The sequence below is a fragment of the Protopterus annectens genome, chromosome 14.part0 (genome assembly GCF_019279795.1).
Source record: "Protopterus annectens isolate FY-2018-M chromosome 14.part0, PAN1.0, whole genome shotgun sequence".
In the NCBI taxonomy this organism is placed as follows: Eukaryota; Metazoa; Chordata; order Ceratodontiformes; family Protopteridae; genus Protopterus; species Protopterus annectens.
The window spans coordinates 1,033,639,083-1,033,654,208 of NC_056748.1; the positions used below are offsets into that span (position 1 = coordinate 1,033,639,083).

Here is a 15,126-nt window from a genome sequence, read left to right on the forward strand (position 1 = left end):
GTTACACTATGGACTAATGCTTCCTTTCTTCCTAAGGTGGTGTCAGAATCTAATATCAATCAATCCATTGATTTGCCAGTATTAAATTTGCTAACAAAGGTGAATACATATTACATTTATTGGATGTCCACAATTACATTTCTACCAACACAGAACAAAAGACATCAAAAAAATCTGACCAATTGTTTAGTTCATTCACAGAAGCAAAATTGGGAAAAACAGTTGCCAAAGTCACTATCTTGGTTTTTCATTTGTTTATAGCAAATTGGGCATTACTCTACCAAAACTGTTACTAACCTATTCAACTACTAGATCCATGGCTGCTTTCTCAGTATTTCAATCCAGAATGTCCATGGATGATACATGCACAGCATTTGTTACTCATTACAGATTGGAACTGGTCTCCAGAGTTACAGAATCATTTGGCTCAGTGGTGCTCAGGACTGTCCTTCCTTGAGTCCACTTAGATTTTAGGTAGTTGAGGAGTCTGTCCCTTCAGTTGAGGATGAATGAAAATTGACATGAGATAAAGAAGTCATGTACTCACCATAATGTTCTATGTTGTCCATTTTCATTCTTCCTCAACTCCCCTCCCACCAAGCCCATTCCTTGAAAACTTCTGGAAGAATGAGTGGTTATAGGACATTTACCTACTTTATATTAAGCTCCAGATATAGCCATCTCCATTTCTGAATACAAATGTATGCCTTTCTACTAAATTCAGCATACAAGATCCGAGGTATTTGGGGTTTGGTTTATTGTGAGTGAGGGAGAAGTTTGAGAGTTCTTGGTTGCCGTAAGCTTTAGCAACAGCCAAGTCAGATCCGAGGGACCTGATCTGAACCCATCAGTTGAGGAAGAATGGAAATGGACAACACAGATGAAACGTTATAAAGAGTACATAACTTCTTTTTCAAAGGGTTCTGACCAAGAAACTATTTATGTTAAACTGGGATCCAGAATTAGCCATCACAATCAACAAGAAACACATCCTATAGTTGCTTCTACTTGCGGCTAAGAAGAGTATCAATAGGACATGGAAATCTGCAGACATGCCCACATTTAAGTGATATTGTGAGGGATATATAGGAAATTAGAGCATTTGAATTGCACTCAAAGATCATAAAGGAAAATGCATTATAAGATGATGAAACATTTGTGACCTGAGTTTGTAAAATTAGGTAAATTCAACTTTGATAGTGGGAAAAAGGAACTATGATCAAGAAAAATGAAGGGCTCGACTACAGGTTAATACTAAGGAGGGATTATACATGATTATTTATATATTTAAACTGTTGTGTAATTCTGACTTTAGACATTGTAGCTTTTTCTATTCAGTCTTCAGTGAGATCCTTCCCTTACTTGTCAAGACTGACTTGAGATAGTTGATCTATTATAACGTTTGTTTATACAATGATCTTTGTTTTAAATGCTGAATTTTGTATGCAGAGTTTATTGAATGCAAAATTTTCAGTTTCTGAATGCTGGTACTATCCTGTATGAACTAACTTCTGTAGTAAAGCAATTCTCTTAAAAAAGCTTGTTTGTTACTCAACATTAAAAAAATAGGTCATCTGTGCCTACCAGTTATTTGCAAATAGATTAGAATAAAATGGAGGGTGGGAGGGTGGCCTAATGGTTAAGGTGTTTGCCTTGCAAACACAAGGTGCAGGATTTGAGTCTCACAAGGGACAATTGGCTAGGCTTAAAATGGCTCACAAGGGCAGTTAGCTTAGTATGAACCTATGAATAGATTTTATTTTCCTAGGCTCAGAAACCTCTGCAGATGGTGATTACAGCCATGAAATTAAGATGTTTCCTTTTTGAATGAAAGGTATGGCAAATCTGAATAAGACTTTAAGGAGTAAAGACATCACACTGTTAAGCATAGGTTTGTAAGTTAAAACTATAGTTTTCCGATAATAGCATATGGCTATGCGAGTTGAACTAATAAATAAAGCTGTGCACTGGAAAATCAAACACTTTGCACCTATGGTGATGGAGTAAACTTTTGCTAAGTCTGTGGGCTTTGAGAAGATCAAATCTGCCAATACTTAAGGAAATAAACCCAGAGTGTTTGCTGGAAGCCATGATAGTAAAACTAAAACTGAAATACTTTGGTCACATAATTTAAAGGCAGGATTCACTAGAGAAAACACTCGTGATGACTAAGATCAAATGCAAAAGAAGAAGGGGCAGCAGAAGCTGAGATGGATAGATTGCATTACTGAAATAATGAATATGAATTTACAGTAAATTAAAGCAGGTCTTTACACACAGCCTTAATGCTGTGAAGTCTTTGAGGTTGCAAAGAGTTGGACTCTACTAACCAACAGGTATCTATGGAAGCTAGTACTGAAACAATGCCCATTATTACTGTGCCTTTTAGAGGCATTGGCATTCAGCCTATGAGGAGTGCTTATAGATTCCAACTGATAATTGCACAGGTACTTGGCAGACAGAAAGGTGCCTGAATCAGCATAAGTTGTTACTTTTACTCTTTCTACTGCTTGACTAAATTATAGTGTACAGATGCATGACTTTTCTGTATCCTGTAGTATACGGTTTGTGGCCTAAAAGATCAGAAAAACTATCATAATTTTAATGCATATAAAATAGATGCTCAGGACATGACACAAGTTTTAAATTTTAAACATTTTTGAGTCATTTCATATGCATGCTATATTTTTCATTCACAGCAGCAGTGGGTGGTCTTTTCATCTAAAGATTGCATGACTGTATGAAGTGATTTACTTCTCTGCACTGTCACATCAGACTGCTGTCACTTTCAGCCATTGAATGAGTAAATTCCTCCTTTCACATTGTTTTCATTCACTTCATCTTTTGAAAAAGGTAGAGATTTCTTAAGGCTCACAATTCCACATCTTCATCGGAAACAGTCATTGAGCTGTTGGGATTTTGCACCTAATCTCCTAGCCATTTACTTAAATGGATGACCTGGGGATGGATCCAAAGAAAAAAAGGGCAAATCAGTTCTCTATAAAAATACTCAGTATGTTTGCCAAGTCCCATAAAATTTTCTTTTTGAGTACAACTTTTCCATTTATTCCTGCACTACCTGCTATTTTTTTCTGGTGTAATTAATATTTTACATTTGACAGTTTTGCTGTTTTTACCTTACTCAAGATGAGCTAACATATGTTGTCATCTCTGTTACTTATACAGATGAAGCCCTGGGATTGATTAGTGACCTGAGCATTTACTTGAATGCTCAGGAATAATTTAAGTGGGAGTTTTTTTTTTTTTCAGAAACTGTCTAAGGGATTACAAATACTCTCTTTTAGACATAGGCGTGCACAGTCAATAGGTTTATCTTCATATGTGCGTTCTGCACACGGGCGAACGACAGAAGTTCAAAAGGACGTTTGCAAAGTTCTGAAACATCGAACGAAAAATGATTTGAATGTGCAATGAGCGAATGCACAGTGACATTCGCTCATTCAGATTCGGCATTTTGGATGTGGATTGCACTATAGTGATGATTGGAAAATGGACCCTTTCCCCACTGTAGTGTGATCTCGGAGTTAGTATATTAAAGTAGGGTGTGTGGGGAGGGTGCAGGGGGGATTGCCCCCTGCATTACAATTCGTATTCGACTTTTTTGTTCGAAAACCAGCGAATATGCTTTTCGATTTGCTGATTTTCGACTGTCGTGGTTTTGTGTTTCGTGCTTTGGATTCGCTCATAGGAGCAAACGCACTTGTGATTTTCGGTTATGTAAAGGTAAACCCAGTCAATATACTATCATTGTCTGGCATTCTGCATTAGCTTGTTTTTCTTTTGGGTTAGATATATGACTTTTTTTCTGGGTTGAGAATGCAGCACATGTCCAGAACACATCTTTACCAGTCTGTCATGATATCAGAAGAAAAATCATATATTTTCCCCAGACAAAGTAATGTTTATTTCATATTCAAAAATTGTTGTTCTAAGGAGGGTCCATGTGCTGCAGTTAAATTCAGTACAAACTGTATGACAGTCTTGCATGCATTTTGCACCAGAAGATGCTGTTATAATTATTAAGAAGTTTCTGAATAATTCTCAAAAAGGATTGACATATAGCTTTTTTACACAGTGACTGGATGTAGGAATTCACAAGCATTACACTGTCATATTATAGTACGGTGCATTATATTATGTTTCCATTGTGGTGGGTATATGAGGTGCTTCTTCAGGGCAGCGAATGCAATTTATGTACAAAATATATCTTTACTGTGTTATTACAGAAGAAGTACAATCATCTTTATATATCACATGGGTCAATGTTTCTGCCACTGAAGATGATCATGGCCAAGACTTATTGTGTTAATGTCCACTGTCCTAGATTGGCCAGATAAAATACTTTTAGGGATTTTTCCTTTTTCTCCTTAAAGAACAGGCTTGTGTGAGGTACCTAACATAACATGTTACCTTTGAGAAGGACTTCAGCAGTATGATCAGCCCCTCCACAGTGCCTTCTAATGCAGTCCATTTTTGAGGCCTGTTTTGGTAACTTGTAGTTAACAGTGTGCTTGTGGTGCCTTAAGTATTAATTTAGCAATTGTTATTGCAAGTTCTTGTACGTTCGTGTAAAAAAAAAAAAAAAAAATTAAGCTTATTTCCTGCCTTTCTTGTTAAGTGGTACAGACTATTTGTAGGCTTCTGAGCCCCCAAGCCCTTCTGTGTTTGAGGGAAGCCTTCTAGCTTGTTTTTTTTCTTATAACTAGCCAGTTTTCTAGTTTCAGCACTCAAATCTGTTTCTTTGATCTCAGCACTTGTTCAGAAAAAAAAAAAAAAAAAAATTTCATCTGCTTTTACTGTACTTGTGTTTCTACCTACTTCTTTTTACTTTTGCATCATCTTAAAATACTCAATTGTATTTATGACTGCTTGGTGTAACTCATTCTAAGCCTTTTGGTTTAAACACTTGGGCTTCGGACCAGTTAGTTGTTTTGCACTGAGAGGGTTTGTGGTCTGCACTGTTGTGGCAGAACAGGTAGCTTACATCCTTCTAGGTTGAGAACTGCTGATTGAGGGCTCAGTGTCTGTTATTCTAAAAGTGTAATAATTCTGGTTTAAGCACTTGGGCTTTCAAGCCAGTTATTTTACATTAAGAGGGTTCGTGGTCTGCACTCTTGTGGGAGGAGAGGCTGGACTCTGCCCTTCTGAGCTGGGAATTTCTGGTTGAAGGCTTATAGTGCATGCATATCTGAACTGTTTCTTACTGAAGTTGGTGCGCCTTGTTTGCTGTGGCATAGACTGGATTCGGGCCTGCTGGATCTGGCTTTGTTTGTGTGACTTGAGCACTAATCCAGACATTCTCTAAAGTATTCAATGGTATTTATTACTGCTTGGTTGTAACTTGATTAAAGTGTAGCTATCATTCTAGTCTTTTGGATTAAGCACTTGGGCTTCAGACCAGTTGTTTTACATTAGGAAGGTTTGTGGCAAGCACTGTGGTGGCAGGACAGGTAGCTTTCATCCTTCTAAGTTAGGAACTGCTGATTGAGAGCCCAGTGTCCAAGTGTATTAGTTCTGGTTTACGCACTTGGGCTTCAGGCCAGTTATTTTACATTAAGAAGGTTTGTGGTCTGCACTCTTGTGGGAGAAGAGGCTGGGCTCTGCCCTTCTGAGCTGGGAATTTCTGGTTAGAGGTTTATAGTGCCTGAATATTTGAACTGTATCTTACTGAAATTGGTACACCTTGTTTGCTCTAGCATAGACTAGATCCAGGCCTGCTGAATCTAGCTTTGTTTATATGCTTGTTGTTTGTTTGCTTGTTATTTCCCTGGAAGCTAATTCCACCGAATACGCAACTTCTCAGCGCTTCTGTGGATCACTAGTGATATCTGCATTGCTTACTGTACTTATTTCCTTGTTTCACTTGAAAGAAAGTTACTGTTTGTCATTTTTGCATTTAGTTACTTGTAACACATTGCACTCAAGTTACCTGGCACTTGCTCACTAAAGCAATTATATAAGTCAGCACTAAAAATTAAAAGCACTACACCCTCACTCCCCACTGGCCCTTGTTTTCAATTAAGGATTTCCCAATATTATTCTAGCATGTCCAAAGGTCAGTTGTCAATCTCCTCTCTGGTCCAGCTGGTGAATCTGGGAATCTTGAGGCAATGTTATAACTGCCTCATGTACACAGACAACCCTCTCCTCCTCTCACATAACACAAATACTTGCGAGAGATGCAGCTATTTAGCCAAACTGGAGGCTGAGCTCTCTCAACTCAGGACTGGCAAGACCAGACAGGAGGAGAAGGCAACTACACACACCACAAAACCAGCCTCACATAATGCTACCACTCCACTGAATCAAACACATAAACACACAAAGACATACTCGGAGGCTCTGAGTAAAAATTTACCTAAACAGCAGAGGCCTCCAAAGCAGACACCCAAACAACTGCTACCTCAAGACACCCCACAAGCAACACATAAACCACAAAAGCAGTGTGCAAAGCAGTCACAGCCCTTAAGGCCAAATACAACACCAAACATACTTGTCATAGGTGACTCCATAGTCAGACACACTGGCGTCCCACTCACCAGGCTGAACAAGGAGAGGCTCACAGTAAGCTGCCTATCGGGCTAGAATCCGTCACATAACACAAGCACTCGGGTCACTCCACGGCAAGTACAAATATGACACAATCATTGTCCATGCTGGTGTGAACGACCTGAGACGTACCTCCCTGGACTACATGAAAAGAGACATAGAGGAGCTCTCTGATTATGTAGCCCAGGCAGGTATGACCCTAACCCTGAGCAGTATCCTTCCTTCACCAAGAATGATGCCACAATATAGAGACAAGATGATCAGCTTTAACAATTGGCTTAATGTCTGGTGTCATTCAAAGGGATCCAGTGTCTGTCTGCCTGGGATGACATGCTTGACAAGCCACGCTGCTTTGCAAGGGATGGCTTGCACCTGTCACCCTGGGATTCCGGATATTGGCTAAGACTCTTGCCACCCCATAGTGCCTTTTTAGGCAAGGCTCAAATTCTAAACCTACCACCCTAGAAAACAAAAATGGGAAGAAACTGAGGGTAATGCTGCTCAATGCCAGAAGTCTAAATCTCAAAATGCACGCACTCGAGGCCCTTCTCAGTATGGAGAACATCGATGTCTGTGCTGTAACTGAAACCTGGTTCAAGGCTCCTGAGAGCACCCCGGCACTATTAGGTTTTACCTCATATCATGCGTTCCGGCCCCAAAACCCGGACCACACCACAAAAGGAGGGGGTGTATCCATATTCATAAAGGATACCCACACCTCCAGGTTGGTGGCAACGCACGAAGCTTCGGAAACCATCCAGGTGTAACTAACCATAGGCAAAACTGCTCTACAAATTGTAGCATGCTACAGGCCACCCTCTCAAACTCAGGAAACCCACACAGCCTTCCTGAAGACACTGGAGGGTATAAATGTATCTCCAAACATCATCATATTGGGTGACTTCAATTACCCGAATATAGACTGGGAACATTACTCAAGCCCTAACTTTCTAGCCCAACGGTTCCTGGAGTTCATAAATTCAAATGCCATGGAACAGCTAGTCACTGTTCCCACGAGAGGAGAAAATATACGAGATCTCATTGTCACAAACATGGGGACAAAATGCTCCACACCGGAAGTATATCCCTCATTGGTGAGATCTGATCATAAACTAATCTCACTAGAAATCCACATCCCGCCCCCACCCCAAACAAAAAAAGACCATAGTGAAGAACTTCTCTAAAGCAAACTTCACACTACTCAAGACTGGTGTGGTATCCTTCAAGGCCCCTGAGCCAGAGGAAACCACAACCCAAGCTGCGGAAGCCCTTACAAATGCCTTCTATGAACACGTCCAGGACGGCATGGATCAGGCAATCCCAAATAAAACCAAGACTCTTTCCACAAAGGGCAAACGTCCAGTCTGGTGGACCCCAGCCATTAATAAACTTTACAATAAGAGGAGAAAGCTATTACATGATAGAACAAAATCCATAAAAGGGAAGTCACCCCTGATCATTATTAGTAAACAAATACGAGCACTCATAAAATCAACTAAGGCCAATTTTGAGAGAAAAATTGCCATGGATTCAAAGGACAATCATAAGGCCTTTTTCAGCTATGTTAGGAACCTGGGTGGAAACTCCCAGATATGCTCAGAATTAGTCCAAAATGATACAAAATCACTGAACCCACAGACATTGCCAACATACTGGCAGACAGGTTCAGTGCAAACTTCACCCCCTCTCCCCTAAAAGGGAGATAACTATCCCAGCCGAGTGTAGCCTCCCGGACATCTCAAATGCGCAGGTGAAAGCTGCTCTCTCTAAAGCTAAAAACACAGCATCAATGGGACCGGATGGTGTCCCCGGCTGTGTGCTACACGAGCTAAATGAGGAATTAAACCTGCACATAAGGCAGCTGTTTAATCTCAGCCTTACCACAGGATACGTGCCCAAGGAGTGGCGTCACGGCAACTGTGGTCCCACTCCACAAAGGCGGCCTCACGGACCCTGGTAATTACCGCCCATAAGCTTAACAAGTCTAGTCTGCAGAGCTATGGAGAGGATCATAATGGAGCTCATAAACAAAGATATAGGGACTTGCAGACATTGGACCCGACCCAGTTTGGCTTTGTCAAGGGAAGAACATGCCTTTTGAACTTGGTCGACTTCTTGAAACAGTCACCAAGGCCATTGATGAGGAAAGGCAGTCCATACAGCCTACCTTGACCTTGCAAAGGCTTTCGACACAATACCCCACTCGGGTATTGTAGAAAAACTTACCAGCTTAAATGTAAACCCATATGTCACAAGATGGGTTGCAAACTGGCTTAAGGACAGAACCCACAGGGTTAGAGTTGCTGGCGCTGTGTCAGACTTCAAGCCGGTCACAAGTGGTGTCCCACAGGGCTCGGTCCTTGGCCCCTATTGTTTGGCATCTACTTCTCAGAAGTACAGGCCAACATGGGAGGACTTTGGCTGACAAAGTTTGCAGACGACTGCAAACTGGGCGCCATAGTGGAAAGTGCATCGGACACGGATATCCTTCAGAAGGGACTCACGGAAACAGATAGCTGGTGCCAGAGCCATGGCCTGAAGTTAAACGCCAAAAATGTATAGTCATACCCTTCGGGAAAAACAAGGTAACCCCAAGCTACCATATAGGTGGCAATCCACTAAGCACAGAAGAGGTTATCAGGGACCTGGGGACCCAGGTTGACAGTGGCCTTTCTTTTGACACTCACGTTGCTAAAGTGGTTAGAAAGACCTTCTACATTGCCCACCTGATCATGAAGGGATTCACATCCAGATCTAGTGAGGTCATTGTTCCCCTGTACTCTTCACTTATCAGACCAATGATCGAGTACAATGCCCCATTCGGGATGTATCTCACCCGACATCTGCAGCAATTGGAGAGACCCCAAAAGTTCCTCACCAAAAGGATAAAGGGACTCCAAAATATGTGATATGCTGCCAGATTGAAGAAACTCCAGCTCTATTCAGTCGCATACCGTCTGCTCAGAGGTGACATGTGCCTGACATACAAGGCCATGTCCAACCCAGAATTAATGGACATGCTCCACCTCAAAAAATCCAAATTCACCAAAACCACTAGAGCAAGTGACTTAAACCTTAGCACGGATATAAATAGGACGTGCTGGAGGGATAGATTTATCACTCAGAGACTCCCTATGCTGTGGAATAAAATCCCAGTCCATGTGAGGCAGAGCACCTCGCTGACTCTGTTCAAGAGAAATCTAGACCTGTGGATGGGAGATCATAGGTTTACCCCGGGAATCATCTCTGTGTCACTGCTGGACAGAGGCACAACAAACTAATGGGCACAGTATTTTTTCATATAAGGGGTGGCGTAAGCCACAAAAATTTGGGCTAGGCTTATAAATGCCTTAGGGCAGATAGCCTAGTATAAACCTTTGAACCTATGAACCTATGAAAAGACAAGGATGGTGTGAAGCAGTGTCAGCTTCATATATTTGTGTATACCACCATGAGACAAACTCACCTAGCACCTTGGGGTTGGGCATCCTATTACTGGAAAATTCATGCTGGATGAGAAATGACACAAATGAGCAGCAGTCCAGTTGTCATAGTGCTGGAGTAGTATCTCTTTCTTGAAGATCTGCCATTATGGGATTGTACAAAATACAATTTAGTGCATAACTACAATCGTATGTTAGCTGTCAAACATTGTTGTAACCTACTATGTACTATTGGAACTTTTTGTAACCTACTATGTACTATTGGAGCTTTTCTCCCCGGGCCTCCGCTGAAAATGGACATGTGTCCAGTCGGACTTTCCCGGTCAACAAATGTAAAATAAAAATAAATAAAATAAAATAAATACAACTGTATCTTATACTTTGTCATCCTATATCTCTGTATTCTAGGACTCTAATTCCCAGTGTCATAGTTTATAGCACTGGAGTTTCTGGTTGTGTACTGAGTCACTTGGTCTATTGCTTAATGTATATTTTGTTTCTGTATTTGTACTTCAAGTCTGAAATGGAAATGTCTTTAGTATTTGTTTGTCAGATTTTTCCTGTGTCTTAACCTCAAATTACTGTCTCCATATAACCAGGTTATCGTATGCGACTGGGATCCAGTACGGATAAAAAAGACACTGGCCGTCTGCATGTGGACTTTGCACAGGCTCGTGATGACCTCTATGAGTGGGAATGTAAACAGCGAATGCTGGCACGAGAAGAGAGACATCGACGGCGCATGGAAGAAGAGATGCATCGGCCTTTATCTCCCCCACCCGTAGTTCACTATTCAGACCTTGAATGCAGTATTGTGGCAGAAAAACTGAAAGGTAAGGTCATATAATATATTTCTATTTAAAAAACAGTATGAGAACGCACAGATAGACCCTGTTTATTTTCAGGTGTTTTAAGGAGGCTAACTGGCTGAGAAACTAAGAAGGAACATGCTAAAACAATGAAATTAATAAACAGGCAGACGGGAGGGGATCACTATTCTAAAGGCAGAAGTGAAATAAGCACTCCTCTGGCATTGTTTCTTGCATTTGAGACACATCCTGGCCTTGAAGGCACAGACTTCAGTTTATTTCTGTTCTCCATGTCATGGTGGTGGCTGATGTGGGTTAGCTATCCATACATGGCGTGTACTGCTGTGATGAAGTGAAAGTATCATGGATTAGTTTCTGCTTAAGTAAAGAATGCTTGTCCTATTTAGGTGCAGTCGCTTGAAAAATGCATGATTGCTCATGAGCATAGCCTGTTAGTGCTTGTTTTGTGTTTGTGTTAACAAGCTGCCCTTCAAGTATAGCAATAAAATATCTGTTAGCGCAAAATATGTGATGATCATGTAGGTGCCATAAATTGTGAACTGTAGGATGAGTCCACTTAAATAATTTGCTTAGTACTGTCTAACCATGTGATTTTCTAGGCATCTTGTGATCATTCTTCATATTACTTAAATTAGTGTCATAGCTAAAGGAGTTTTAGTAATTAGTGGTCCACAATTCATTTCTTGGTTGTTCAGAAGGCAGACCTTCACATTACCTACAATAATAGGGCCATTTAGATGACATCTGTTCACTTGCCATTAGAAGAATGCTGTCCATGACACTTGGTCACATTTTCCATAGATAGTGAAGCTGCATTGTGTAGCATCACTTAACTGGCCCAAACTAGATCCCTCAGACAAACTATTGTTTACTCCCTACATACACAGACATGCACTTGTTTAATCACTAGCAAAAGTACCTGTTTGGTGTATCACAACTTAACACAGTGTTTGTGTGTGTGCCTTACTAAAGCACAGTGTTTAGCTATGCTTGATTTGCATCTCTCTATGCACTGCTGGCAAAAACCTGTGTATATATACATAGCATTCATGACTATAATCATTGTCCTAATATATCTTTGTAATGATCTTTTTTTTCTGTTACTAAGTTGAACTCAAAAATTCATAACTGATAGAGTTTATAGATTGCGTTGTGCCTTACATTTTGTATCTTTGCAACACAGGTTGGGCCCAAAAATGACTGCTGACTGATTTGACCTATGGGGAGATTTCAGCAGAGTTTAGCTTTCTTCAGTAATTTTTACCACTTCATGAATAAGCATCTCAAAAGCATCACAGGAACAGCAGCCAACTTAGTTTCATTTCTGGCAGATAAGTCCCCTGTGGGAAATCCCTTCCACACAGATGTATTACTCTTTAAAATATATATTGTATGTTTTAATTTGGGGCTTTAAGCAATATTTCCCCTTTAGGAAAACTGGTATTCTTTTGAAAATACCAAATAAAAAATCCACAGGAGGAGGCTATAAGGTTGTAACTAAAAAATCCAACAAAAACAACCAACGCAAATGCTAGGAGAGGCTCACGTGAATAAATAATTTTATTACAAAAAAACAAACCATTGAGCACTTTCGACCAAACACTAAATCACCTAGGTCAAACACTAGCCCAGAGTCTGGGTGCAAGAATGGAGAAAAAATAGTCAGTACAGTGCAGTTTTCTTTGGGGTGTCTGGAGTGAGGGAGTGAGTTGGGAGAGGTTGCAGAGGGTGGTTGTATTATGGAGATTGGCTGCAAGAGGTGGAAAGGCACCTGGTTGAAGTAGTTTGAAAACAAGAGACCCTAGGAGTAGGCTACAAGTCTCAACTCTACAGGAGACTGGTAGCCATATGGCCTTGGAGGGGTTGATGCAGTGGTGTTCCTGCAGGGAAGAATTTGAAATGAATTTGCAGATTTTGTTTTCAATGGACTGTAGAGTGGGTGAGTTTTTTTTTGTCTTAAGAGACAGGGTGAGATTCTCCACAACCAGAATAAAAGAGAAATGAGCTTTTCCGTTGTGCTTTCAATGTGCCTTTGGAAGTTAAGTGACTGGTCTAGCCATAAACCTAAGTATTTAAAGGATGTGGTTGTTTCTCCTGGGCAGCCATTGAGACCTTCAATGTTGGGAATGTTTGGAGCCTTTTTCAGCTTTTATGAGGTTTCAGATATCATACTTTTTGTTTTAGAGGGATTTAGGAGTAGCTTATGGTTGTTTAGCCATGAATTAAAGGAGTGAAGGTCAGAATGAAGCTTGGTTTGAATAGTTGAATGTGAGGGACTGGATCAAAGAATAAACATGTCATCTGCATGAAGAGCAATAGGAAGGTTAATAAAGATTGACAACAAAAGAGGGGTGTGAGTATGGATCCCTGGTACGCTCCTCTGGTAAGGAGTGCTGGCAGTGATAGGGGTGGGCCTGATTTGACTCTGAAATACCTATTTGTTAAGAAATGTTGGAACCTGGTAACAGTATTGGGGCTAACCCCAATTTCTTGGATGGAGTGAAGGAGCAGGAAGTGGCCAGTTATTTGTCTTCGTTTGCCAGGAATGTTCGACTGGGTAATACCCATTTTCAGCGGAGGCCTGGGAAGAAAAGCTCCATTTGTTTATATTGCATTATACTTAGCTCTGCTTAAACATGAGTAGTTACATTTCTATATGCATTTGTACAAATACATTAGTTACATTTTGTAAGATTTTACAGTGTTAGAAGTTACCAAAGAGAAAGCCCACATGCATCTTAGTGGATTTTACAAGCAGCAGTTATGTATAAAACTTGTTTTGAAATTTCAGTGAGAGGTTGAGAGTGTTCAATTTACGAAGAGTATTTGGAGAGTACTGTATGGTGAACACAAAGTTTTAACCTGTTGGTGAACATGTGCAGTGCCAGGACTGTTTAAGATGTTGTTTAACAACTCATTACAGCTGAGTGCACCTCCAGGTGTTTCTGCAATTACCTCCTACCATGCCTCTAGGCATCAAATATTGCTTGTACATATTTGTGTAGTAATTCCAAAACCATGTTACATACAAGATATCAGAATATTTTATCTTGAAGCATACATGATGGTAAACACAACTGTATTGATATTTGACCTCTGTCAATGAGTATTTGTTAGAACTGTAAGGTGATAACTTCATTTTTTTAAAGGCTCAAGTCACACCCACTGGAGGTTAATATATACACTCAAAAGAGCTGTACTGGAGGGCCTGAGTTAAGCATTGGTTTAAAACTATTCCTTGTCAGAGTTTATTTGTGTGGGGATATTATTCCAAAGTTTAGCAATGTATTGGTTGAAGAGCGAGTCTCCTGCAACATTATTTGACTTATTTGTGAGTAGTAAGAATTTGTTACTGAACAGAGGTCTCTTGCTGCACAGTAGGGCAGTAATAGGTTTTTTAGTGCAGTGCATTTTTCTGGATGATGAATGAGTTTGTGTGTTTTAGTTAATTGTGAATACGTTAGGTAGTTGTGCTGTTCAAGCTAGTTTAATTGCTTTAAGCTATGACAGTGGTGGGTCCTATGAGGGGAAACTGGTGGCAAATTTAGCTATTTCATTGCAACAGGAGATTAATTTCTTTCTTTGAATATTGTTTGTTTGCTAGGAGCAATGTATAAGAGAGTTGGCAGTAAGAAGGTGGTGGCTTGAGTTTTTCTTGCAGTATCTGTAAAGAAACCATTGATCCTGTAAAGGGAGCCTAATTTCTGGTGTGTAGATTCAATGGTGTGCACGATATGCTGGTCATATTTGAGATTATCTGTTATAATGCCTAGAAGTTTACTGTTAGTTTCAATTTCAATGACAGTATTGTTTGTCGATTTTACAGTGAAAGATTGCTTTTGATTTTGGCAACTTTTTGAGGGAAAAAGCCTTAAACCTATTTTCTTGTGGCTGAGTAGGAGGAGGTATGGCAAGAAAGTCTTTGCAGAGTAATATAAACCAAGGGAGTAGGTTGTATGCACCAGGGGGTGTATCCAGAGGTATGTTTTCTAGAAGAGGAACAAGTTTTTTGTGTATGATGTTCCTAAAATAGAAGAGAAGGATAAAAGGAGGGGGCTATGTGAGTTGGGGAGGAGAAGTAGATGTTGTGGTACTTGGGAGGTGGCTGAATTCATTGAGAAAGTCCAAGGCTGAAAGTTGGCCGTGAGAGGTAATAGGAGAGGAGGGGAGTGAATCAGTGGATTTACCGCCTGTGAGAAGATTTACTTCCTGATAAAAATGTTTGGGTTTGCCTAAAATAAGTTGCTTGAATTTGAAGTAGTTGGTTTTGTGCTTGCATATGG

General features: G+C 40.4%; 1 protein-coding gene across 4 annotated transcripts in view; it reads left to right on the plus strand.

The window, feature by feature from the left end:
- The window catches only part of LOC122789409 (ecto-NOX disulfide-thiol exchanger 2-like), a 3,915,450-nt gene that overhangs the window by 3,164,780 nt on the left and 735,544 nt on the right, over positions 1-15,126 (plus strand). For all 4 annotated transcript variants that reach the window (XM_044056835.1, XM_044056836.1, XM_044056837.1 and 1 more), the window contains one exon: positions 10,613-10,846. In XM_044056835.1, the coding sequence (XP_043912770.1) occupies positions 10,613-10,846 (234 nt within the window). The remainder of the gene's footprint in view (positions 1-10,612; positions 10,847-15,126) is intronic.